The following is a 27,492-nucleotide window of genomic DNA, read 5'->3' on the forward strand; positions in this document are numbered from 1 at the left end:
AAAAGGCCTATATATACATATCACTATTTCATGTAGTAAGAGGCTGAATTAAGCATACTGAATGATTAAAACAGCTTTTGAGACATTTTTATTACTTAATCTATGTTTAAAAACTCCAGYATTTGAACACTCCTTTGCATTTAGTCAATCTAAGTCTTTTTACAACCTGAAAGCCATTAAACAACAACTATTGGCATACTGTTGTCACGAAGTATAGAGTTTTTAAATCTTTTCCAATAAAACTCATTCTTTCCAGAAAATGTGTTCAGCCAATATTTAACTTTTTAATTTCATTTTTATTAGCTCATTGTATAAGGAACAATTAATTCTACAAACCATGAATATAAAAGCAGTAAAGAAGAGATTTAAAGCAACAAATTAAAATACCTAGGGACAATCACCTGACATAAATTGCCATAACTCAGCATTTTAAAGCTAGTATGGGTCATCATGCAGATTCCATGTTTCAAGTCTGCAAAATTCCTAGTGTCTTAAATACTAAAAAMTGCTAAGTATCATCACTTTTAAAGCAACATTTTAATTTATTCATGTACATATTCATTTTGACTACTCCTGCCCCTGATCACTACTGCTACTTACAGTCACCTTAGTGTTGCCAAGTTATTTATGTAAGCAACAGTTTGGAAAAAAGTCTATAAGGGTGCCTCAAGATACTCCTTTAGTATCAAGTTCTACTGTCTTTACATCTTCAACATGCTCTGCAAACATTAAGTAATTAACCCTCTTAACACCCTTATGAGGTAACTGAGTTAGGTTTTTCTCCTTTTAAGCAGGAGGAAACAGACTAAGATGTTAAGAAATTTACCCATAGGCACAAAGTGAGTCAAGCAGCAAAGCAGAGTTTGGGTGTTGTGAATTTCTAATGGCTGCCTCCAWAGTCTACTAGAATGCAATCATATGGGTGAAAAATGCTAAAAGTTTCAGCTCTAACCTAAATCAAAGATTTTGGTCATTTCTATTTTATCTACTGTTTGCTATTAATATTTGTTATAATTTTAATTTGATAGAGTAAAAGCAGCTTAGAGAAAGGAAAGCAGAGGTTACTTTGTAAAATGCTGAAGTCAGAAGTGAGACCCACCAAAACCCCCCAGAAATTTTATTTCCAACTAATAGTAAATCAAAAAATTAGGAATGTGGAGAGGTTAGTACAGTGTCAGCAGAGACAAGGGCGTTATCCATTCAGTGCTTTGATACCTGTGGGAATAATTAAATCACAACCTTGTCCAGCCAGTCTGCTAGCTGCTGCAGTGCTAGGAGATATAACAGATGATTTGGGTGATGCAGGGGAACCTGAAAAGGGGACATTTAACCATGAAAATCCATTGTCCTCCCTTAGAAGTGAATGTGCACTCTTACACAGATGTGTCCAAAACAAAGAAACATTTGCTGCAGCAATTATACAAATATTCACAGAAAAAAAAGTTGCTAGAATTTGTGATGGAAAAGCTTTTTAAGAGGTACATCTCTCCAGGTGAACTACTCAAAATTTTCAATATTTAATCTTTTTCTCTAGGTCATGATGACAATGCTTTTTCTGTAAGAGCAACCAAAATACAACTGAAGGGCTCATCAATAAAGATCATAAACAAAAATTTCCATTGTTATATACAGCTGCCACAGCTGAAACATCCTTTTTCAGGTCTAGGTAGAATTCACTCATTCACTCGGCACTGTCACTGAATGGTACTTAAAGCATTAAGGGGTGAAGCAAGCTCTGAAATCTCTGCCAATTTCATATTTACACACTTTATTGACATCAGCTCTTATGTCTGTGTAAACACGCAGCAATAAGTTATCTTGAGGATCATACAAGTCCCTAGCTGTGAAAGTGTGTAAGCTCCTTCTCAAAAGAAAGATTTTACAGCACTTGCTTCTTCTCTTAAAAAAAACCAAACAAAAAAACCAAACAAAGAAACCCAAATGAAAACAAAAAGCAACCAGCTTTAAATGATCTGCACTGTGTGTGTTCTCTAAGCTGTTTTACGATTATAAGCATTATGCTTTTCAGAGCTTTGCCACTCTTTAATAACAGATAAATCTGAAGAGGTATCCTTATGAAATTTTCAGCATTTGAAAAACAAGTAAGTTAACKTTTCCTCTGTAGTGATTAGTGACCACCATATTGGGGAGGAACATTTACTGCTTTTGCTGAGAAATTACAGTATAGTTCAGGGTTAACAGTGTGCTGAGGGGAAAGAAAATCAAACCTAGACTTTGCAGTTTCAACAAAATTTAGTTAACAGTAATGCCAAAAACATCACTCAAAGTCACTGGATGAACAATCAGCTTTAAAATATTCCACAGAGCACCACTAGCATGGGGTACATAAATCCAGTGATTGGGATCCAACTGCMCATAAAAAATGAGACAAAGACAGCTCACTTGGTGTGTCCTTCTGCCGCGATACATTGCATAAGAGCTGCAACTGGATTCATCCAAGCATAAAAGTTTGACTGCAAGATCCTGCCTGAATCATTTCAGCAAGCGAGCCAAGACAAGCAGTTAAAAAAATCCTTATCATTTGACAGAGTATTAAGGCAGCCTTATGCATGCTTCATCATTCAACATCCCCCAAATCCTAAAAGCCTTTCCCCTCCAGTACTGTCTACTTTGTATTCAAAAATCAAGCCCTAATAAGGACACTCAAACAGAAGACAGAATTTTTAGAAATAGGGCAATCGTTCAACTTTTTTCCAGGGTTTCACAGGAAGCTGTAGCTTTTATCACTTCTCTCTCTCTGATTTTGTTAAAACATAAGGAAAAATATGAAGAAAATATCCTTGGAGAAATGCTGTGATATCTGAAGTGTTCAAAACTCATAATTTGTGTACAGAAATTTCCACAGTACATTTGCATTTCAAACGTATTARTGTAGCTTGAAACATCTTAAGACACTGTTCCCTTGCAGGCTAATACATTTAACAGCTGCAACAGTTATCCTGCTAATAGAATACAAAAASGCAGGAATGGTGAGCAGTTAGCCATTTGTCCAGTTTTTAGTTAGATATTTTGTTAATTTCAAAGACATAAAGAAACACAGCATTCACTTTGTAATATATGCAACATACAGCATGTAAATCAGCTGTTTTCATAAGCAAAGAATTTCACCAAACAGGAAATGAAGCAAAATGTAAATTAAATTTATTACTACAAAGAGCCTTATTTTCACAGCTGCATATTTGAGATAATTTCAAATCTTTCAAATTCAAAAACAGTCAAAGGTACATAATTCATTAAATATCATTTGCCCATACAATATCATGGTATTCTATTGCTTTCAGACAGGAAATAGTGACATTATTGGCTTGTTTATCACTTTGCATTTCTCATTGTTTAATCCCACTTAGATTCTCTAAGGTATACATTACTAAAAAAGAAGAATCCCACTTTTTAATCTACTCTAGGTAAGTGAAGTGTGTATCAAGAAATGAATAACTCTCGAGTTCTGTTTCAAATCAGAACAATAGCCTGCAAAATGTAAAGAAAACTTCAACATAATGTAATAGTAAAATTCTTCAGCCTGACACCAGTTCAAGGCACTTGAGGCCTTTCCTTCCTCTTCCTTTCCTTTCCTTTTCCCTGCAAATGCAGGGCAACTTAATACTAAGTAGCTTCCTCTAGTCACAGATACTACAAGTGCAGCATATATTCACTATTTCAACAACCCTGCTACCAGAGAAGATTGTCACTACAATCAGTCACTAAAACTGCTTGTCACTACTGCAAATCTCAACGTGTACATTTACACCAAACTGCTCAGAGCAGCTACAGAACATTGTATTTCTGACCATGTAAAAAGATGCCTAAAGATTTTAGATTTTGTATTTTTAGAGAAATACAAAAAAAAATATAGAATTTACCTTTACTTGGAAATGATCCTGCCTCAACAACTCCCTCTTTGGCACTGTCAAAGCCATGAGCTGTTATTTTGGTTTCAGAAAGTCCAAGTCCCACTGGTAACGAACATTTCAAGTCCTGGAAAATATAGGAGTAAAAATGGAAAGTTAATGATTAAAAAAAAAAGGATTGAAGTGACTCAAAAGCATTGTAATGCTGTTTCAGCAGCTCTCAGACAAGCAATTCTGCCCTTAACCTGCAAAGTCTTTGCAGGATGTCACAGCTTTCTCCCCCATAAATAAAACATAAACGAGTGAGAAACACTGGAAGTATGGCCTGAGTATTTATTCTAGATTTTTTTGTTATATTGATGACCAAGCAGAATGCCATCTCTCAGAGAAGCAGTTACCAAAAACGTGGCCAGAAACATCATGTTATGTGGTCTGAAGCTGRTCCAAGCAACCGTATCAGTTTAATAAAGCCTCCAGTCAGAAATTGACAGGGGTGCAGAATGATAAAAGATTATCAAGGAGAAAACACCTTACAAATCAAAAAGATGGAAGCAACTATCRTAAAGTTAAAGATTTAAAAAACACTACTAAGCAAGAAACAGCCTTAAAAATCACAGCATCCTTATTTTTTACAAATAGCAYATAAAATCTTTTTAATATTTAACATGGGAGAGACATGTAGAAAGGTATCACTTCAACAGCTTCCTTCTGAGCACCTGTTCTACATCATAAGTGCTCAGAGCATGAAGTTGCCACTTACTTTTGTTTGCTTTTGAAACTCCTTCATCAAAAATTTCCTGAGATCACCTTGTTTGACTTGAAAGCTAGATTAACTACTACAACCAACTCTCAAGTAACCATGTCCWCACTGAAACCCAGCACAGGCCTAAGAATCCCCACACCACAGCACACATACCATGTCTCACCCACCTCTACAAAAAGTTCCCCACAGGTTTCCTGGACAGTATTTCCAGTGATCTAATTGAAGATTAAGCCCTGTTGTTACACAGTTAGACTCAGTGCTTTTGAAAAAGTTCCRGTTTTAAAGAAATTTAAACCCATTAATTCATAGAAGTAAATGTGAGTGAAAAAGTACTGTGAAAGGGAAAACAAAAGSTAAAATACAGTTATGAAAAATAAAGCAACAAGAAATCAGAAAACTGTCAGTGTCWGGAGTCAGGTATTATTTTGCATCCCCTCTGCTTCCATACAGAGGTCCACTAGTGAAATCTGCAGAGAAAAGCTATACATAGCTTTAAGATGCCAGTGTCTAGACACGCATAGTAACTGTTTATGATCCATTCAATGTTTCTAATTACAAAGAAAACACAACCTTTAAAATCAAATCCACGTTTGACCTACTGCTRCAGTCACTCAATCCACAAACCAGAAGCAAGGTAGTGCATAAGGATGATACTGAKACTGCCTAGAGACTCAGATTGTCAAGAAGTAGCTTTGGATCACATTCCCCCAGATTTATTTAGATGCCTTCAGTTTAGAACAAACCGCTGTGAATAAGAAAAAAAGGAACAACTACAAATGTATGAATTCCAGCAAATTAATTTTTCCATAAGAATTCCAGAAATCTTGCTGAAATCAAAACCACAGCATGCACTGCAAAGAGTAACCAATTCCTATAGCCACACTTTCACTTACATGAACAGACTATTTGATAACAGATCATACCATATTTGTGTATCTGAAGCATAATACAAAAGAAAAAAAAAAGAAAAGTAAACAGCATGAAAAACAAGTAACAATCACATGCAGAACCTGATCTCACAAATTAAACATATCAGAATATTGGATACAGACTACTTTCAGCCTTCACAACTGAATTAACACTGGTGCTTCCATTTAAGCACTCGCAGTTGGTGGTAGCCTGGGAAGCCTTTGCTTCAACTTAGTTTAGCTAACAGACAGAGTCCATTTAACTCAAAATGTAAGTCACTARAAGCTGAAAAAGCAGAGAGACTTGAGGAAGGATAGCCAGATTGCAGAAAAGATGCAAAAAGGACAAAAAGGACATGGCATGAATTATTTTTTTCCTGAAGGCACCTTGGCGTGTTGGGTAGTTTTCAGAAATATCTAAACCGGTAGCCAAACAAATGCAGACAGCTGACCTGCTTAAGCATGCTCGCAGTAGGAATCTAAGCAATCATCTGTATTTRAAGTTAAAATGCAGAACATCTGCTTAGTAAAGACAAAGTTTGTACCTAAACCTAAGCAACTGCACTACTTCCCTACACTCAATGTAATTCTAATTTGAAGCTAAAYACGAGCTGAACAAACTATAGAATTAAATAAATCAAAATGCCACAATGCATCAAGCTCTCAAATAAAAACTTGAATCTTTTAAAATCTACAATTTTGTATATATACACATATATCAAGAGTTTTTACATGAATGTATACATATGCATATGTATACAGTCACGTATTTGTTAGAAGACATCTACATTTCTCCCCACTGTCAAAGAGACAAAGTTGAATTCAAACCTCTTTTTAAATATGTATAAACCAGTTCAAACATATCTTTATGAAGAACTATATTCTTATCCATGAATTTCAAAGAAAACTTTACCATTTGTTGACTTACACATAACCAGACAGGACAAAAAGACACTGATTATCAAAACAATACCTTTTTGTTTACTAACATGCAAGTTACTGYTCAGGAGAGACACACTGCTGCATGCACCCCACAGTTTTTCATGTAATTCTTGCAACTGATTCTGCTTGCTTTTTCTTTTTATTTACACAGGTGTAGATAAAAATCAAGCAAAAAATCTGTAATCACACTGACAAAACAATTTATCCCRCCAATAACTTACAAAGAGGGACAATTTAGAAAAACTGCACAGAACATCACACTTAAGGGAAGGTATGMCTGTACTTAATGTTTGAGTGGTAAGAAGGCAACATAAGTAGTTTTCTTTTTTGCTCCCACTAGATGTAGCTTTGCTGTTACAACACAGGAAATGAGGATAAGATTCCCCTACTACAATATGGTGATTCTATTTTGACAACATATTGCTCTTCTAGCTAGGTTTAAGATTTCCCTCCCTCTTTGTAAAAGGTAMATTCAAGTCTTTAGAATTGATCAAAATTTATTGATATATTGGAAGCCCATTAATCTGTTAAGGGGTCACCATCACTGAAAAACAAACAGAAAAATGTTTCATTAATAATTTTCATTTGTATGAGGCTGAAACCATGCTTATGCAGTTATCATCTAGCAGAAGCATTTTAATATTGTAACATCACTGAGACCCAGAGCCAGAGGTATCAAAAAACCTCACAACTCAGGAGATTCCCAAGTGAAAAGGTTCTATTACTTACCCCATTATCAGCCATTTAGCATGCTAAAGGCTCCAAGAAGCAAAAGTTACACAGATGCACTAGCTTAATTAGGWGTAGTCAAGACAGTTCAAACTTTTATGTCATAGAACACTGAAGACACTTTAATGATTGTTAAAATCCCATTTTAGTAACTTCAAATCACTATATTAAATWAAACATATTTTAGTCAGGTTAGCCTTATTTACACAACTCTATTATACAGATCATCTGATGAACCAGTATAAATTTTTGACATAGCAATCCTGTTGAGACAGTAGACAAGCAAAGAAGTCATTCAGAATGCATGTTCACGAAGGAATGTTGGCTGAATTACAAGACTATTTCCAAAATGATACTTCCCAATCATGCTATCCATAATCTAAAATGAGGAGAGGAAAGACCAGAACTGCATTGTTTCTCCAACAGCAGAAACAAATCTAGCCAAAACTTAATTTACAGAAACTTAGTTAACTAAGGAGCAACTAAGGAAACAACGCTGTATTAGTTTTGTAGTTATACTGCTCCATTATTAATGCTTCACTAAGAATGAACGCCTGCTTAGTACCAACAGGAGGTTTGGCAAATATGGTTTTACTTGCCGTYACTACCTTGACTTAAGATACTCCTAAAACCTCACAGCAATGGTTACTTCAACAGTGGAGCAACTAATAATCAGACCAACCATATGCCTGCTTATTTTTTAATGGTGGATAACATTTTAAATAAAACTACTCATGTTGCCTTCAGGAAAAATTTACAACATATCTGATTGTAAAGTTCACAGTTTAAAGTGTGATTACAAGTCCTATGGAACAAGAGGTTCTGTAGATAGACAACATCTATCCAGTAAGATACATGGGCTCTGAACTTTAACTTCTTATCAAAATCACGTGCAAGTAGAGCTCCTCGTACATATTCAGCATTTTCTTCTTCTCTTTGCCCCTATTATATCACTCAGTTCCTATTTTTCATGAATTAAGCCACTAGATCCTCAMATAAGTATAAATTCAACATAAATAAATGGGAGGAGACCTGAAGGCTTTAATAATTGATGAAGTGGCAAGTAACAGATTAACACATTTCTTCTATTCTCCAACACAYTGCTCTTCACTCAGAACACCCTTTCTACTATATCCATTTTGATTTTCATYATGTGATACTACAATCCAGTTTTCAATTAGTTTCCCTTCTACTCTCATCATTAATATGAATACTTTTGGTTTTTTCAGATTGTATGAAGAACACCTSACTATTTTATCCCCTAAAACCAGTTTTCTAGAACTGACACGTTTCTAGAAATTTATTTAAAATCAGTCTACATTAATTAAATTATAATTACCCAAAGTAAAAATCTAACTATATCACTCAACATAGCAAACTCTAAGAGAAAAAACTCAGGTGTTCCAGGCAGAATGYGAGTGACAAGGCTGGCAATTTCTTTTCAGAAGGCAAAAGACAAAAGAGAATTGACCTTATCTATCTGCACAGTCTGGAAATAAAATTACAGAACAAGACAGTGAACACATGCACTCAGATTCATCAGATCCCAGACCTTATTTCGTAATTCCAGTAAGATAAATTGAAGACTCACAAGAAAGTTCATTATCTTTTGCCTCCTGAAGTTCATTACTAGTATTATATACATGCTTAACTATGGCTTTGCTYCCATAAAAGTACAGTAAGAACCATGAGACAGAGCAATACTAAAAATGAAATTAAACAAATTCAGGTTGAAACTGATAAGAATATCATATAGATTTTGTGCAATACTTCAAACATAACAAATACTGCTTACAGCTGCTTGAGCATCTTTACAGGCAGACTAAACTGTTTTCTGAAAAATTTAGTCTATTCCTATGCACATCTCACACTGTATGGCATGTTCTTGCATATAGGAATAATAGCAATGATATACTTCCCTCACTCCTTCCTASAGTCCTCAGCCCCCAATCCCCCCAGTCACATTAAAACACCACTATGCTATTCACATAATTACAATAGCATGGGAGGAAAACTGGGCTCTAGAAGTCAGGGAWAAATGAAATAAAACAAGTGAATAATATAAAACAGACAGACTTTTTTGTAAGCTGAGCTTTCTTATACAAAGTAATAAGAAAAACTTTTGATTAGGAAATGCTGAAGTCTTCTGTCTAACAAATACCCAAATATTAGTGAACAATTCTATGMAAGTAGTTCTTAAAGCTCAAGTGAGGTCCAACAGAGCTTGGAGAGTTAAAATGCATTATGTCAAGCTTTTTTGTATTGAAGGAAYGTTAGATATTTGATCCAATGATGATTGAAGCTACAGCTTTTTTTAGTAAAAGGGTTTCCATCCATCATATGGGCAGGACAAAACTTGTCTGAATTCCACGGGCATGTCTTATTAGAGAATTAGAATGTAGCAGCAGATTTCTGACTGAGATTTTACAGTTAGGAAAACACTTAAGTTACCTTTTAAATACATGTTATACCAAGAAGAAGCATCAATTAGGGCTCTGCTGTATTCCCACAAGAATGGAACTAACACGCTCCCTTCTGAAATGACATTATGACAATCTATGCTGTCTGATGTTCTGCAAAACTAATGGGATTTTTCTTCAAAGAAGGAGCAAGCCTACTTGTCATTTCCAGGTAAATACATTTGCTCTACACTGCCTCGCAAAATGAAATACTTCTCATGCTTGAATGCATACTAATACTGCATTTGGCGAAACATAAATGTGCATTTTCATGCCTGAGCAGCTTATGGATGAAGTCTGATGGAAGTGCTGAACAGAATGTGAGTCTAGAGGGAAGTGCCRTTTTGTAATTAGAGAATTCCAAAGAAAAGGTTATACAAATACCTCTTTACTCAAAAATATACAATCAAAGCCATTCAAGTTTTTGTGGCAAAACAATTGCAGAAGACCAAAAAATGCAGAACAAGTCGTATTTAATTCTTTACATCTGAATTGTACAGCATCTAGATGACTATTTCCCTGATCATAAAAATAAGGAAGCAGAAAATTATAATTATCTTGTTCCCAGCTTCCCAAGAAGGTGCAATCAAAATCGGCATATTTGATTTAGAGTGCTTTAAACTCTACTGTGGTCACATACTCTTACTGAGCACTGCGGTAACAGTACAAATTAAAGTGGTCATGGTTTCTTGCCCCTTTCATAAGTGACTTTATAAAAATCAGTACTTGGCTTGTCATTTCCATAARCTGGYAGGAACAAASACCCCAAAAACYYAGCACAAAAATTTTGTGGTTCAATGCACATAGCTTAAGGTTAAAGCAAAAAATTACCTGGCAAGGAAAAAAAGAGAAAGCATGGCATTAAGTGTTAGAAATAACAAACACGAAACAAGATGAATAGAAGCTAAATATTAGAATTTGAGACTACCAGATTAGTAAACAGACCTAGATGTTAATTCCAAGAAGTTTATTTTCTTTGTTTTGTTTATAAGAAGCCTTGATTATCACATATTCYGAGTTTAGGTCACATATGCAGGTGCAAACTTGTTCAAGTTTGAACTTGACAGTTAAAAAAAATAATTGAAGTGCACTTCTTCACTGTTCTCAGAAGAAGCACTGCGAAAATAATTACAGCAAGTTCAAATACGCTTGCAGAGTACAGGTTTTTCTGCAATTTGACCAAATATTTGACCCATTTTTGCGAAAGTAGAAGTTTCAAAATATAGTTTRCTCCAAGCCAGCAAAACGACTGGATGCAGGAAATATCTAATCCATCTTGTAGATACAGCCAGAGACAGAAACATCCTTAAAACTCCAACTTTACATTTTGACTGAGCAAGGGCTSTAACACAAGTCACCAAGACTGCAAGTTCCATTTGCTGTACGTAAGTCTTGCATGCACTGCACTGCAAAAGCAATCACTATGTAAGGAAAAAGGGAACTTAGCAGTCAAGTCACAGCAGCAGCAAGGTCATCAAGCTTAAAATTATTAAGTCTATTTCTCTACTTTGAAGTGAACCCAAATTCATTAGCACTTCAAGATGCATTTCCCAATGTCATTCCCCTCAGCATACACAGATCTTTACAGAAATGAAGTTTAACTTTATTTCATTAAGCACTCTACTCATTTTTACATTATGTCACTGGAATATCTTGAAGGACAAATCTTGAGAAATATAAAAGCCTTCCCTCATTGCAGTGCTACTCATAAAAATAAAAAGAAAAAAATCACGGTCCAAACAGCAGAAGCAGAAAAAATGCCCAGTAAAAAGTGCTGTATGTTTTAATATGTTCTAACATGGATTCATTTTCATCTCATTTTCATCTCATAAAGTTTTATTCTTTTTTTACAGCCATACTCATTACACATCTACCCTGCAATCATAGTGAAATGGTCTCAGATCTTGTTTTCAGGATGTATTTTATTTTTCTCTACTTTWAAAATACATATTTATACATATTTAAGTAATATTAATAATTACACATGTTTAGAACCATACTTCTAAAATATATATTTAAATGCTTCACTTTTTGTCGTATTAATAATATTGCTGGATTAAAAATCAGTATTCTCACAGCTCAGAATCAATAATTAGAAATGTATACATTTGATTACACATTACAGAGTACTCAGTACTTCACACCATTTAACATTCAGAAAAAAATCACTACTAATATACCTTTCACCCAAAAAAGTTATTGCAATGTGCAGTAGATGCTTTGTTTTTTGAACCAACCTCAAAAATTTATCACCTTTGAAAGAGTTTTTCCATCAAAGAAAAAAACAAAAGAAAAGGTTCAGCAAATCCTTATTTTACCAATACTCAGAATATATATGTAATCTGTTTTAAAACTTCGGAAGGTTCCTCCTCTCTAATCAGTACTTTAMTAAAAAAGAGAAGAAAATGTTGAAATTCTGCTGAGTATTTCTTTTAAGAATAATTCTGCACTGCAAGTCAGCATGGAACTGTTAAACCTTAAAGAGTTTTCCTTAAAATCTAAGCCTCAGCAGATATCAAATGAACGTGGACAATTAACCAGTCGAAAATCCAAATTAAAGGAGCCCGACCCCAAATCCTACACGCTGGGCCGCAGCGTCCTCTGCTGGACGCCTGAGCACAAGAAAAACTGATCGTTCACCTGCCCGAGCTCAGGGGGAAGGACAAAACATTGGCCACTACTAACGTGCCTTTATTCAAACAMGATCATTGCAATTAGCAATCACATTACGTTATGTCAACTTGGACAATAATCTGTGAGCTTCAAGGGAGCTTTTTCAGTAAACCTGCAGTAAACGATGTCAAGTGAAGTCGGACACATGTTGCACTGTAACTTCAGCATTTCTGACAATGGTACCATGGCAGACAGCAAAGAAAATTCTTACCCTGTTAAAGCCGTGCTCATGAGAATCTTCCAGCTGTCCATTGGTAGTGACAGGAATTTCTGCCGCTGAATTTTTGGGAGATTCTTGAGCCATTGCACTTTCCTATAAAAGGAAACAGATTAGCATTTGTCTTACATTTCCAATGAGTAATCCACACAAAAAYATTTGATGTATAGCTTTCATAACAGTTTATTTTATTTCAAACTCCAGCTGGAAATATTCTGATATACTCAGACTGCATATGCATGTTTAATCACATCCTTGAATCACAACAATATTCCAGCACAACTCAGTCAGAAATAATTTAAAGTTTCCAGCTTTAAGAGAAAAGAAAGGCTAAAATTTAACCCATTGGCATTGGGTGAGTCAGATGAAAATGAGATGTGGGCTCAGACAAATGTTTTACGTGCACATTTGAGCCTTAGAGTAGCTTCTGTACCTCAAACTATAATGAGCTAAAAAAAAATGGAGTTAACCGTTCATAAGCAGTAAGTACTAGAGAACAGCAAAACGTTTAATCATGTGTTACAAGAAAAGCYATGATTCCAAACTTTAAGATAGTTTCGGCTGCTTCTTATTTTACCATAATATAGTGCCACCTTCTGACTAAACTGTTGGTATGCAACTCTCATGCAGTCAACAGGAAGCAACAGAAGTGAAATGCAGAAGCATCCAAAGAACTTAAAAGTACCGACAGAATTCAGGATTCAAAGTTTGTTTCAAATGCAGCTGCACCATGAACATTAGCAGCAGCTGTGAAACCATTGCTTTCAAGTATGACCTAAGGCATAGCCTACAAGAGACATTCCCAGAAGAACTGCACCTCGTTTACAAGCACCTAAAGAGAGAATGGCAGCTTAATGCTCTTCAAAATTAAGAGGAACTAAAAATTTCATCCCTTTCAAAAAGCTGCTCCTAACTCTGCAAGGCAGCTTCATCAGTAACCTAAACTGTAAATAGCAGAAAAATCAACACACAATTGAGGCAGTGTTTGTTCACTTACTTACATAAAAGTTGCCTGAAGTCCTCAAACCAGCCCATACACTTGTACAAGACTGGCAAGACAAGGTATACCATCAACAGGTACTTGAGAATGGATACCCTTCTACCTTTAAAACTCTTAAATCATCAAACTGAACCAGCTCTTTTCAGCCCAAGGGTCAGCACCATCAGCTTCTCCCACCACACATGAAGCTTTACAGAGTAACAACATAACACAGAGATCTTACTGGTACTTAGTGAGCAACACTTACATAATTTTTAATTGGGGCGTCTTCTCTCTTAACCCATTGCCAATATTTCTTCCACTTTCATATATCACCACTTCATTTATATTAGTGAGCCACATTTCTTTAACTAGTTTTGAGGCTCTCAAGACTTTTCCGAACTAGTCACTGTCTGTGGGCTCCAATAAATGTGCTTCTGCTGAAGCACACSAAAAGGTCTACGCTTATTTTTTGAGTACTTTTAAAACAGTAATTTGTTTCACTTCATAGAATACGGAATATCTCAAGTTGTAAGGGACCCATAAGGATCATCAAGCCCAACTCGCTACTCTTCACAGAGAAGTGCTATACAGCACCATTAGATTAAACGTTCTACTTGCCATATTACATTTTGGTTTGGGAAACCTATCCATTAGCTCAAGTTTCTTAAGCTTGCTCTAAATCTCACAAGTGCTTAAACTCTAAGACTGCTAGGAACTACACTTCTACTTGGCATGGTCAAGTGAGGTATTTTCCAAAAATGCTTGGCCTATCACACCTACTTGCATAGCATAGCATAGGCCAACACAACTTTTTTTGTTCTTCTTTCTGCAAATTATCAGACAACACAAAACAAAGAGAAAGTCCTCTATTGTCAAGGGGCACTTTGCTAGGGATCACAAACAAAACTGCATCTCTAATTGAAGGCTAAAGAACTACTTGACTTAGGTGCTTTTCAACAAGAATCTCAAATAATTTTGCAAATATTGACCTTGATTTTTATGCCTTTATTCAGAAACATACATACTCATTGCATGTGCACACATCTCTAGTAAATACATCTATTAGAAAACAAAAATTCATCCGCTTCTCTGAACATCTAGAAGCAATTAATAGATTTTTAGGCATTCTTACTTGAATCAGACCTACGTATCTAGTTCAGAGAATGCAAAAAATTACTTGCTAATGTCAGTTCCATGCTATGTCTGAACTAGAACAACTTCCCATTGTTGAAAGGAGGACAGTTCACCACCCTACTTTTCCAGTCCCTACTGTGAGCCACAGAGTGTCCCACCTCCCAAACACTCACCTGACCGCAGTCACTACACACAAYTCACTAGCCTGGCAACAGACCTTTTAAACAGGTTAATTTTCCAGGTTCAGTGAGCTGAATCAGTTTGCAATGAGGTCAGACAAGCACCAAAGCCATGAAATGAGCAGCTGAAAAGGGGAAGTGGGATAAACTGCTAATTTGACTCAGACATAACAAGAAATTGTTATTTGCATTTTAGTCAATAGTTTAAGCTAGCACTTCTGTCAAGAACAACTCCTTTTCCCCCAACTCTTCCCCCCAGCAGCTTTCACCATCCCTTCACCTCCTTCCTGAGTCAGAACAATGTATTTGTACAGCAAACAAGATTCCGGAAACACCGCAGGTTAAAAGTGACCTATGYTCAAAGAGGATGGGTAATTTTTCCACTCACATTAGTTCTTGAAAGCAGGCACAGCACCAACACTTGTGCCTATGAAACAGAGCAGGTRGTAATGCAGAAACAAACTACTGAGAATGAGGGACTGCCCGCAGCAGCAGCTACTTCAGCACGGCAGTATCTCAAAATACTTTGTAGGCTACTGCCAAATGCAGCAGCCATTTCTCTTCACCTCTGGATGAGAGTTCCTGTAACTTCACACTTATTGATCTGAAAACTAAACCAAACCACAGCAGCATTTCTGTTGAAATAGGGACTATAACTGCTGAATCAAGTGTCTCTTTGACAATTGTAGCCCACAGTTGACTTAAACTAAGCATACAAAGAAACTGGCTCCTTAGAAGAAAATTTATCATATGTATAAACAACCTAAAGTAAATCTAAGCWAGTTTCTAAGTTTTTATTGATGTATTAGGCATGAATACCATAAGCACTGCAGGAAAACATCATGTTTCAGGTGGACATTTTCTTTTGAAAAAATACAATCATTCTTTAGTAACAATCAGGATTTCCTTTGTACATCTCTGTCTACAAACATCAGATCTGGAAATATGCTAAACAGCTGCAGAATCACTATTCTGTTTTCACTGAAAGTTCAAAAACAATTCACTGTTACTGAAACTCTAATAGTGATAAAGTCAGCACCACCTTTTTTCATTTTTACTCTAGAACAGTCAGGAAAATGATGACTAACTTTCTGAAAGAGCATCCCAAACACACCTGATTAGCTAAATAATATCAGAAACCCTAGGAATTTGTTCATAATTTTTAAATGTCAGASTTCTCCACAGAGAAGGTACAAGCTGTATTTGCCCTCAGGGAAGAAAAGATTAACTCCTCCAGCAGTAGACAGAATACCTCGTTATAGTGAGGTTACGCAAAGATTGCTGTCCTTTAAGTTCCCTTTCTTCCTGTAGTACTCACACATTTCAGACTCCATCATGCCTAAATCTATTCAACTTGCAAAACAAATATTGCAGCACAGCAACAGACTACTGGCTGAAGTAATCCTTTGCTATTAATTAACTGGACTGTTCTTAATGATGTCTCAAAATCAACCCCACCCATTCAAGATGCTGCGCATGAACTCACATCCCCATCCTACAGAACTGTGCTATGCACAGCACAATTTCTGTGAGTCTGAAACTTGTTAGGATTGCTTGATTTTACACTAATACAACTATCACCCAATCACCTCAGAGCCAGACTGGACCTCTTCTGCAGCTGGATGAGATTCATCAAGTGTTGTGGATTCACTGCTGTGCTCTGACATACCTGAAAACCAAATAGGTTTGGCATGCATTAATTGAAGTGAAAGGAGCTGGATGTTGCACCTCACAGAAACCAAAACAGGCTTTGAGAAAATATTTCTTTTTCAAGTTCTGCTAAAGCAAAGTGAAACTTCCTTCTTTGGATGGTGAGCAGGCCTTTAGCTCTCCAAAAATCTAACAGAGATAAGGAATACAGTCTAGTGTAAACTTTCATTGCCAAAGTAACCTTTCCCCACAGAGAACTAAACTTGCAACATAACATGCTGGAAGTCAAACAAGGTTCTTCAGCTGATATTTACTGTCACCCGCAACAATACACTGACTGTATCCTATCATCGGAAAGATCACCATTTTGTCAAGACATTATCAAAACATTGCAGGATTATATTGATGCTAAGCCACTGAAACCTATTAAGTTGCTAAGTCTGCTGTGTTTACTAGAAACAGAATCCCTTTCATTTTAGTCTCAAAAATAACTCAGCTACAAAGGCAAAGAAAGTTGTTAGCACTGAGCAGAGGTGCAAGAAATCAACTCTGTGAATACAGTGATCATGAAAGATGGATTACATACCCAATTCTATCTTAAGTAAGAAAAGTCTAAATTTGATTTCAAATAGCTGGTAACCACAGGTGACACCACAATTCACTCAGCTGTTAGAAAGGAGGAGACAACCAATCATTAAAAATTAATCAAACTGTCAGTATTGCATATAATCACACATGACTTCAGTTCATTATTCTTGCACCATTTCATACATGTTCAGACACATATCAGATTAAGAAAAATTACAAAGAGATTACTATTTGTATTTATACTGTATTGCAAATACCTAAGCTATAAAACATTCTAGTTAAAGCAAATAATTAATAAGGTAAGCAGCTCACATAGCAAGGGAAATAAAATAAGGACACAAAGGCTGAGAAACTGAATCACCTAGATCATCTAGATAGCATTACACTGGATAACCTATTACCTTATTTTGGAAAACCAAACATGTAAAATAAAGAGATTTCCTCCAGAAAAACAGTTCATTCAGGACTATCACTGAATGAAGCCAGATTTTTCCAGGATCAGTGTAAAATTCCCTTTGAAGTAATTAAGAAATAAGTTTAACATCCTTATTTAGCTGTCTTAATTTTTCAATTATCTTTTCCACATGGAAGACTCTACAGCAAAGGTGCTGTTAGCCCACATTGTCCTGTCCAAACTTTGCTTGTGTTTGAAAATAACCACCTTAGCAGCTTATTTCAGAGTAGCTAAAACAATTACATTATGGAATAGCAGAATAAGTGTGATTTCCTTGCTCTTCTGGTTAAAAAAAAAAAAAAAAAAAAAAAAGCTAAATTCATCTTGTAGTGCAGTCTTCATTAAGACAATCTGTTCTTCACTTCTACCACATCAGTATTCCTGGAGCTGCATTTGTACATCACATACAAAGAGATGTACCACACTAACACTATTTTAAACTATTAAATGCTATAAGCAAAAATATTTTTGATAGATTCAAGAACTTGTAATAATCTAATCTAGAGGCAAGAATCATCTCAAAAATCCATGTAGAAGACACTGCATAAAGGCTGGTAATTAATTTTTTTTCAAATCCAAATGAATTCACCATTTTTGTTACAACACTCGTCCATGACCAATCTTTTGTACATTATTCTTTTACTACAAGTAGTAACAACACTTTCAACACAGCTCTGTAGGATGGCAATGATCAACTTCAGAACATGAGAAGGGGAAAATAATGTAGATCAAAGGTGGCTTTCATAAAAAGCTCAACTGCACATTCTAATTTAACTACCGAATTTCCTGATTACTGCTTCTACAGAAAAAAAAATAGGGGGGCAAATATCAAATACTGGATGCAAAGATGAAAACTTTCTACACCTTCACTGAGATTCAGAAGATGCTCATGTGAAATTGTGGTAATCATGGCATCTACATATCTATATATAATTATATTATATTATATTATATTATATTATATTATATTATATTATATTATATTATATTATATTATATTATATTATATTATATTTAGGGCTCCCTTACAGAAATGCATACAGAATTTTGCAATTCTGTAGTTCTTGCAGGTGCTAGACAAAGGTCTGCTCTCTRTAAGAGGCTGCTAATTCCCAGTACAGCTTGGACTCTGCATTATTGAGGGCTTGGTTTGTTTCTTCAATAAAGCAGCCACAACTTTAGAAYATTAGTTGACTGGTGCACCAGGACATTTGCTAACATCAGCTGCAATTAGAGCAACTCAAAGAGGTTCTACTTGGGAAAAACMTGCTTGATCCATATTCTGATAAGAAATGAAACCTCATCCATATCACTCCTGACCCTCTGGGTTTTCTTCTTCCCCACTACACCAATTCTACAAATCCACATAAATACTGCGTCACAGTAGTGGAGAGGACACAGAATGGATTAAGAATCATCCCCCATGGTGAAGCTACCTTAAAGGCATATTGGATTACAGCCTCAGTAGTTYTAAGTWTTGCTCACCATAAATAAAATCACAYGATTTTTAACWACTGGGGATTTATRTATCACTTTTTCAATTGGCAAAGTAAAAWGCAAAACAAAGCAAGAACTTATGAACAACACAGCAAGCGTCCCCTAGGACAGAGATGTCAGAGACATTTAACCCATTGTAAGTAGTGGTTATAAGAGTATGCTTATGTACTTTCCATAAAAAGGTGAATTCTTATTTGCTTATTCATAAAAATATGATTTGCTTTTCTAAGCAGGATGCACTGACTCTGTTACTTACTTTTCTCTTAAATTAATTGCGAATAAAACAACAGCAAGAGATTTTGTGTCTAAAGCAGAGTTTATTACACACATTACTGTTGTCTTATTACTTAAGTGCATAGATAAAGAATATAAAATTTTGTAACACTGCAGAAAATCCCCGTGCTGGTGGAAAAATAACCATTTTATAGATGTTTTCTTAATTTCAGTTTCTAAGAACACTTCCACTAATTTTTGTCAAGATAGAGAACAACCACTTTTCMAAAGAGACTGTAAAGAACTGTGTGAAACACTTCCTGCTGCARTCACACCATAGTTTCCTCTTAATGTTCTTGGATTCCCTGGCTGCTCCACTTGCAAGATCTAATTATGCTTGAGAGTTACAAGACAGGATGGAGACAGAGAGGAGCGCAGGGCTGCTGCTGACTTTCACACTCCCTGCTAGGTCAACCTGGCCCTAAATGCTTTAATGCTCTGCTCGTCTCCAGATTAGCTAAGCCATGGACTCTTAATATGGTTTTAACTTCTACCAAAACAGAAAGAAGCCGTTGAACCGGACACTGCCTCAGCTTCCAGTTTTTTCCAATCTAACACTCTTCTGTGTTTCTCATTCCTGGCATTTTAACTGTGTGTGTACATACATACATACATAAACATAAACACGATTCAGAAAGTTTTGGAACTGCACTGATCAAATAACATCCTTCTCCAGCCCTGCAAAAAGAACCCTTCTGTTATCTTTGCTAGAGAATCAACTCTTAGGTAACAGAGCCACTGACTGCMAAGTGATAACTCCGTTTCCACCAAGCATAAAAAGTACACGTTRGACACTGAAACTACATCCTGGGCTGGATGTTTAGAATGATCCCCCACAAAGCCTTTTACGCAAGATGAAAGGCTATTAGAGAGTTTCAGTTAAAAATAACCTAATAGAGCAGTACTGTAAGGAATACTGGAAGAATTGCGTCTAGTTTGCAAACAGTACCGCACGCAACACCTGCTCGTCACACAACACCAAAGCGTTTCCATGCTTTAAAGAACAGTAAGCAAAACACAAATTGGCACACTTAAAACACTAATTGCCAGGGTGTGGAATAAGTCCCAGGGGCACAAAATTTACACAGCATTTACAGTTTTCTTCCTCCACCAACACACAGCTGCCCTTTCTCTCTCGTGGAAACTCCCGACCTCAGGCGCTGCCCTCCCTGCCCGGCCGCCGAGCAGCCCCGGAGCGGGGCGTACGAGCCGGGCAGACCCCGCTCCGCTGGGCACTCCCGATGCAGCCGGGGAGCCCGGGAAGGGGCGGCCGCTCCCGCGGGGTGACACGTCGGACGGGCCGGAACGGGAGGCGCGGCCCGGCCCTCCCCGAACCCGGGCCCAGCGCCTGCCCCGGCCCGACCCGGCCCGGCCCGGCCCTCACCTGCCGGCGGCGCCGCTGCGGCCCCGGGGGCGTCCTGCTGCGGGGGAAGGAAGGGCAGGACGGAGGGAGGGCAGGGGACAAGGAGGCGGCCGGGCGGGGCGGCGCCGGCGGCCCCTCTCCAGCTTTATTTTCTTCCTTCTCCGGTGGCAGCAGGAGCCGGAAGCGCCGGGCCGGAAAGGGGATGACGGCGGCGGCGGCCGCGGCCTCTCTAGGCTGTCATGTCTATGGTCGCAGCCATGGCAACCACCGCCAGCACCGCCCGGGAGGCTGCTCCAGCCCCTGCCGACAGCCGTGCCCGTGAGCTCGGGCTGCCGGCCGGGAAAGCAGCCGGGAAAGCAGCCGGGAAAGCAGCCGGGAAAGCAGCCGGGGAGCGGCGGAGCAGCAGCGTGCCTCCCCGATGGGATGAGCGCGCCTGGGAGACGCTGCTCGGTACCATGGCAGAGCCCGAGCCCGAGCCCTCAGTGAGGAGGAAAAAAAGCATATCCATCGAGGAAAAAATTGACATTATAAGCGCTGTGGAGAGCGGCAAGAAAAAGGCGGACATTGCAGCCAAGTATGGCATCAAGAGGAATTCTCTGTCTTCGATCATGAAGAATAAGGAGAAAGTTTTGGAAGCCTTTGAAACTTTACGGTTTGATCCTAAAAGGAAAAGACTGAGGACCGCTTTTCATGCCGACCTGGAAGAGGCATTGATGAAGTGGTACCGAGTTGCAGAGTGCTTGAATGTGCCRGTAAATGGCCCTATGTTGCGCCTCAAGGCGAATGATTTTGCCCAGAAGCTTGGACACAGTGACTTTAAATGCAGTAATGGCTGGCTCGATCGTTTCAAGTCGAGGTATGGTTTAGTTTTCAGAGCTCAGCCTGCAGAAGCAGCTGCTGGTACTACAGTGGATGCTCACACTCTTTGGTATCAAAATGTGCTTCCTTATTATTTAAATGAWTACCAGCCAAAAAATGTGTTTTATATACAGGAGGCCGGGTTGTTGTATCAGATGTTACCACATAACACTTTTGCATTTAAAGGGGAAACTTGTTCCGTAGGTAAACAAAGCAAAGAGAGGATCACTATAGTGGTGGGTACAAACATGGATGGCTCTGAGAAACTCCCGCTGCTTGTTATAGGAAAACACAAAAATACACGCTCTCTCAAAGATACAAAATCACTGCCAGTGGATTATGAAGCAAATGACAAGGCATGCATGACTTCAGGGATCTTTGAACAGTGGATGCATAAACTGGACAACAAATTTCAAGCACAGCAGCGCCGAGTGGTCATTCTTGCTGATTCTGTCCCAGCTCACACAGAAGTAAAGAATCTGAAGTCTGTCAAATTAGTGTTCTTTCCTCCAGACTCTTCTTCATGTATAGCTATGAAACAAAAGATTATCAGAAGTCTGAAGGTTAAATACAGGCACTGTCTTATCAAGAGATTTGTTGACTGTGTAGAAAGTAATAAAGAGTTTATGCTGACTATTCTTGATGCAATTGAAATGCTGTGCCTGTGCTGGAGGGAAGTAACACCACAGACTCTTGTAAAAAGTTACAATGGAGCCACTCTCAAATTAGAAACTGAGCCAAATGAAAACAACAATGACGTTGAAAGTGATTTTGATTTGATTGCACACGCACGGGCAGCTGGAGTGGAGTTTCCAGAAGGTTTGTCCTTGGAAGAATATGCAGCTCTAGATGATGGCTTGGTAACTTATGAAGTGCCCACAAACAATGAAAGGATGTGTGCCAAAGAAAGTGCATCACATATAGCTGAGACATTTATTGGTGATGAAGATAAGGATGAAGTTGATCAACTTCAGGGAGCTGAACAGCCTTCACCATCARAAAATGAGGCTTTGAGTGCTTTAGATACCCTCCGAAAGTTTCTCAGAACTCAAGACACTGATGATTCTTTTTATGATTCTCTAGCTGATTTGGAGGATTTTATTCAACGTGGAACATGTGAATAAATATTTTAGCAAATGGGAAAGCATGTAATTGGAAAAAAGGAAATTATATAAGCAAAAAAAGATAGGCAGTTTAATAACAAGCATTGCTGAAATGTTCTCTGGTGTTGTTTTGCCCAGGTGCCTAGATGTACATAATAAAATTATGAAAAAGGGCTATGAACTGAAATTTTCCACAATATCAGGAGCAAATAACACATATTTGAGGTGGAGAGAGGGAGTACGCTGAACCCCTAAAATGCTATCTATAGTAAATAGAGTCGAGGCAAAAGAAAATTTTTGAGCAGTTTGGTGCACTAAGGATAAACTGTTGATCACTTGGAATTCTTTCTTCAACAAGAGGCTAGCACTTCTACACATCAATAATTTCACTGGTGGTTTTTGATGTTTGACAGTGGAGTAGTAAATATTTATCGCCTTGGTGCATTTGATACATAAAAACTAAATTCAATAACACAGAAAATACATCCTTAATTCTGAGAAGTAAGGCATTTTATAAATATTTTTCATCCTTCATCAAGAGTTCTGGCCATCATTTATTCTTGCAGCAGATGATGAACAGCAGAAAGTTACCACAGCTTTGGATGTGTTTTGTTTTCTTAATGCTACTCAAGTGTGTATACACTTGAATGGCATAATCATTTATCTAAAAGTCAGGAGACAAACAAACCTTTACTTAGTCTTTGAAAAAGTGAAAATGAAGGTCATTCTCTGCCTTTCAGCCCTTTTTGTGCATGGATTTGCTGTAGGTCCTTCTGTGCAACTCCATGTATTTCTACAGTAAATTCAGAATAAAAATGAAAAATCCRAATCTTCACTAAAAACCTCACTGAGCATTTGTTTTATTTTCAATACTTGGAAGTTTTGCTCTAGGATTCAATGTACTAATGTGGTTTTTACAAGTCCCACTAATAAAAGTGCCGTTTGCATGATTGCAGTGTGGAGTAATGTAAATCACAGTACATTTACATGTTTTCAAACATTTCAAACAACGTAATCATGTCAGAGCCAAAATCCACAGTGTATATGACCTTGTGGCTTTTTTCAGAATCTGGTTTAAATCTTTTCCATATGTATCAAYTTAAATTTTTCTCAAAAGTTAGAGATAATAATTTTTCTAATTTAGAGGAAGAAGAAAATATTTTATGGACACCCTTTAGAAAGCCTSTCTAATAAAGAATCTATTATGCCTATAATTAAACCATGAGAAAAAAATCTCATGTGACTCTTCAGTTTTAAATAAGTAGTTTGGCTAAAGCATTGTTTACTCGTTTTTTTTTTCTGTAGGAAAGTTTATCCATTTATGAAATAATTTCAGAAAATGTATCAAATTGTTGGAATATGGTGAAAATATTAGGGTAATTTGGTGAGAAAATGCTTATGACTGTATGAAAGTTTTGCTAGAAATATGACCAAAAAAACCCCACAAACTTCTGGGTTTTGTTATGAAATATCTAATATCAATTCCATCCAAAGGATATTCTGAATAAATGAGAAATTTCTGTTGAAATCCCAATAAATGAAGTCCTACATGGAGATCCACAGATCCTGTAATAAAGGTACTCCTCAGAATTATCTCTCCTAGATAGTCATTATTTTAAAATATAGATGCAAAGTCTTTTAAATTAATAATCCATGTCTCATTTTGCCAGCTTAAATACTTTAGAACAAGCTTATGAAAAGTACTTTCTATTTTGGCTAATCTTATTTGAAGTTCATATAAATCCCACAGAGATCTGTAGATAACTTTCCTATAGTAATCTTTTGACTGAAGATCTATTTCTTTGCAACAGCTTGTCCTGCTGAAAGGAAGTTGAGGGGAAAGTTTCTCTTATCCATATAATAAATGTGTAATCTGTTATGATTTGACTYGATGTGGCCCACACTGGCCCAGGTTCTGCATAAAGACACTCTGTGTTTCCTTCTGAGAGAATTCAGGGTGTGAAAGTGTTGGATCTGAATGAGAAATACTTGCATATGTAAGCAGAAAATCCYGGTTAAACAAGGGTTCACTCTGCAAGTGTAGTTTTTGCAAAAAGAGGTTTAGAAAATCAGGAGAYGGGAAATAACGCTGTTAGCTGGAAGGGAAGGAAGTGAATTACTGARTGTTGTCATACTCCCTCATGAAAACGACAGGAAAGATTTACTAATTTGGCCTGAAGTTTGAAGGTGAGTTGTGGAACTTGCTTTCAAAAACATACAGCCTGTCAAAATCCTGTATCTTTAGAGAATACATGACTTTTTCCTAGCCTCCTGGTTCATTCTGAGAAACCAAGCTAAAATGCACTCACTGAAACTGGTTCTCTGAGTCAGACACTTTATATTCTAACACTATTGCTTTCGAAATTATTTAGGAGCCCAAATATTTCTCCTAGCTTGGATTTTGGTCACATTTATAGTGAAAGAATGTGAAATCCATTCGCTGTTTCAAGTGTTTGTCACGGGGACATGCAGACTCCCAGATCTGAAATGCTAACAGTGAAAAAGGAAGTGGTGTGCTGTGTAAATGTTTGTCAGTTTAGCCTCTGTACACAGTTTGAGCTGACGATTTCTTTACATTGTCTGGGTAAACCACCAGGACTCTGGCTTTTTACATCTGGGGTGGTATCTTTTGGGGAGAGAGGGACAGTATGGCTTTAGATTGCACCACATTTAAAATTAAGAACCTTTTCTACAAAAGGCAGGTAACTAAGGCTGTAATCTGCTTTAATATTTTAATATTAGTATAGACAACTATGTTCTTTTTTCTGTAGCTAGCTTTTCTATGTCATGCTATGGTTAGGTAGTGATTATGTTCTTCAGTGTCAAGTCAGTGAGGTTGCTTTCAGTAACCCAAAAGTGACTTCTAGAAGTGGGAACTGAAAATAGGAAGTTTTAAAAATATAACTGACTTCTAGACAAGGCCAAAATAGAAAAAAAAATACTTGCAAGGTATGTTCAATGTAATCAAAAGTGTTTTCAGATTCTTGAGACAAGCAATATGTAAAATTATGTATGCTATATGAAAATGCATATGTATTTGAAAACTGTAAGAAATATTACACTGATTTTTTGCTGTGTGHGTTATTATGTGTGCAGTTGTGGATACCTTTCAGGTCTATAAAACTACATCTTCTTTTAAAACTGTCACTGAAAGGAAGATTGCTCACCCCTAATGGCAAAAGGAAATAACTTTTTGCACCCTTAGGCAAAAATGGAAAAGAGGAGGTAGTCAGGGATTCTTAGGAGAGCAATCCATGTCTGCCTGTATATCCAAGATTTGTGACATTTTGATAGCTAAGCCATTGAGGGAGTAAATGAGTCAATGGTTTCACAATATTATGCACATCTTGAGAATAATACCTTCAAACACACAGAATCTTAAGTAATTTTGAATTTTATGTGCAATATTTTTGTAAATTTWAATTAAATTATAACATTAAAGTATTAGTAAAATGCTTTCAAGATTTTTTTGGTGGTTGTGTTTATTGAAATGGTAGAGTAATATTGGCCTACTCAAGACTTGACTAAAATATGTGATGATTGGGCAACCATGGGATGTAATGACAGTGTTTCATATTATTTTATTCATTTAATATCAATAAAAGCTGGTGCTTCATATTTTTGGGAGGCATTTGTTAGAGGAAGGTTTTGGAAGTTCTGATTGGGAACTGAATGCTGCTGTGGCCAGAGAGTTTTCATATTTATATGAGGAAGTCAGTATTTGTATCTAGATGTTTTAATATGCCTAGTTTGGGGATCCTTCCTTGAAAATCAGTACCAAGCCCAGTCAGTTAAGCAAACAAATCCAACTGAAATTTTTCCAATGAGATGAGTGACAGCATACTTCTGTCAATACATTCATTAACAACAGGAAAAAAAATCTTTGCAAATTAAAATATAACAACTTCATGTCTGACAGCCTGTTCTTACACAGCCTTTATGCTGGTAAAGCTGTGTGGTGTAGACATGTGATTCCCTTTTCCTGATATAACTGTACTGTGTTATAACCACATTATTGGTTTTTAGAAACAGGAATTCCGGTGTAACTCAATTCCCTTCTTGCTAGCACAGTTACTTCATTTGAGCTGTATTTTCTCCTTTCCACTGTAGTTGTTTAACTGCAACAACATCTTAGAGCAGACTGGGGGGGTTAGAGCAGACTGGTGGAAGCCAGTAGTGTCTTGCCAACTTTAGCTGTGTCACTTCTGTTCTTTGAGAAGAATGGAAAAGTGTAAATTGCAAATTTCTGTGATCAGTAAAGTGAACAAATAGCACACTGAATTACCAAGTCTGTTGAGTGAGAAGATGCTGTATTTTTGACAATTTTTAAAATGGCTTTCTGTGTTTTACGATATTTCAGCTGAAAGTCATGTTCTTCCTAAGTTTTCACATCAYCTTGCCTTTGTCACAAGATTCCAGGCTTGTGCATGAATAGCACCAAGGGGAACAGGTCACTCCCGTCCCTGCACAGATAGCTCCAATCCATGAGATTGCCACAGGTGGGTGGCTGTGTCACGGGGCAGGTGAGCTCCAGAGCTGGTTTGCATCCTCCCCTTCCCCGCCTCTGTTGCTTTGTGTGCTGTGCCGGCACTTGGCTGTAATCACTGAGGCCGTGACTCATCTGTCTGAGAAAGCTGTGGTCCGATGGGATGGTGCAACCTCACCCCAAATGCCAAAAGAAAGATTTCATGGTTTATTGTTTGAAGACTGCGGGACCCAGGATTGCTGAGGAGGGCAATAAGATGTCTCAGCTTTCCTGGCCTCTGCTCAGTAGCAAGGAGAAGTTCTTGCTTAGCAAAAGTWCTTACAAAACACTTGCTATTCAAGAATCACTTCCACATGTGATAACTA

The 27,492-nt window shown here is 37.2% G+C and overlaps 2 protein-coding genes across 6 annotated transcripts in view; one reads left to right on the forward strand and one right to left on the reverse strand.

Annotated features, from left to right (window-relative positions):
* The window catches only part of ARFIP1 (ADP ribosylation factor interacting protein 1), a 39,869-nt gene extending 19,103 nt beyond the window's left edge, over nucleotides 1–20,766 (reverse strand). The window contains exons 1-6 of one of the 5 annotated variants that reach the window (XM_057376256.1): nucleotides 20,702–20,766; nucleotides 17,092–17,171; nucleotides 16,445–16,524; nucleotides 12,555–12,656; nucleotides 3,882–3,996; nucleotides 1,216–1,311 (exon numbers count right to left, since the gene is read on the reverse strand). In XM_057376256.1, the coding sequence (XP_057232239.1) occupies nucleotides 1,216–1,311; nucleotides 3,882–3,996; nucleotides 12,555–12,656; nucleotides 16,445–16,522 (391 nt within the window). In that variant the 5' untranslated portion in view covers nucleotides 16,523–16,524; nucleotides 17,092–17,171; nucleotides 20,702–20,766. The remainder of the gene's footprint in view (nucleotides 1–1,215; nucleotides 1,312–3,881; nucleotides 3,997–12,554; nucleotides 12,657–16,444; nucleotides 16,525–17,091; nucleotides 17,172–20,701) is intronic. The other 4 variants (XM_057376262.1, XM_057376249.1, XM_057376276.1 and 1 more) reach the window with 4 other exon arrangements.
* Nucleotides 20,767–20,916: 150 nt separating this feature from the next.
* Nucleotides 20,917–23,934, forward strand: TIGD4 (tigger transposable element derived 4). Its single transcript, XM_057376235.1, has one exon. The coding sequence runs from the start codon at nucleotides 20,920–20,922 to the stop codon at nucleotides 22,660–22,662; it is 1,743 nt and encodes a 580-aa protein (XP_057232218.1). The 5' UTR covers nucleotides 20,917–20,919; the 3' UTR covers nucleotides 22,663–23,934.
* The last annotated feature ends 3,558 nt before the right edge of the window (nucleotides 23,935–27,492 follow it).

This window comes from Malurus melanocephalus, unplaced genomic scaffold (genome assembly GCF_030028575.1).
Source record: "Malurus melanocephalus ecotype Western Australia unplaced genomic scaffold, MMel_1.1 scaffold_9, whole genome shotgun sequence".
Lineage (NCBI taxonomy): Eukaryota > Metazoa > Chordata > Aves > Passeriformes > Maluridae > Malurus > Malurus melanocephalus.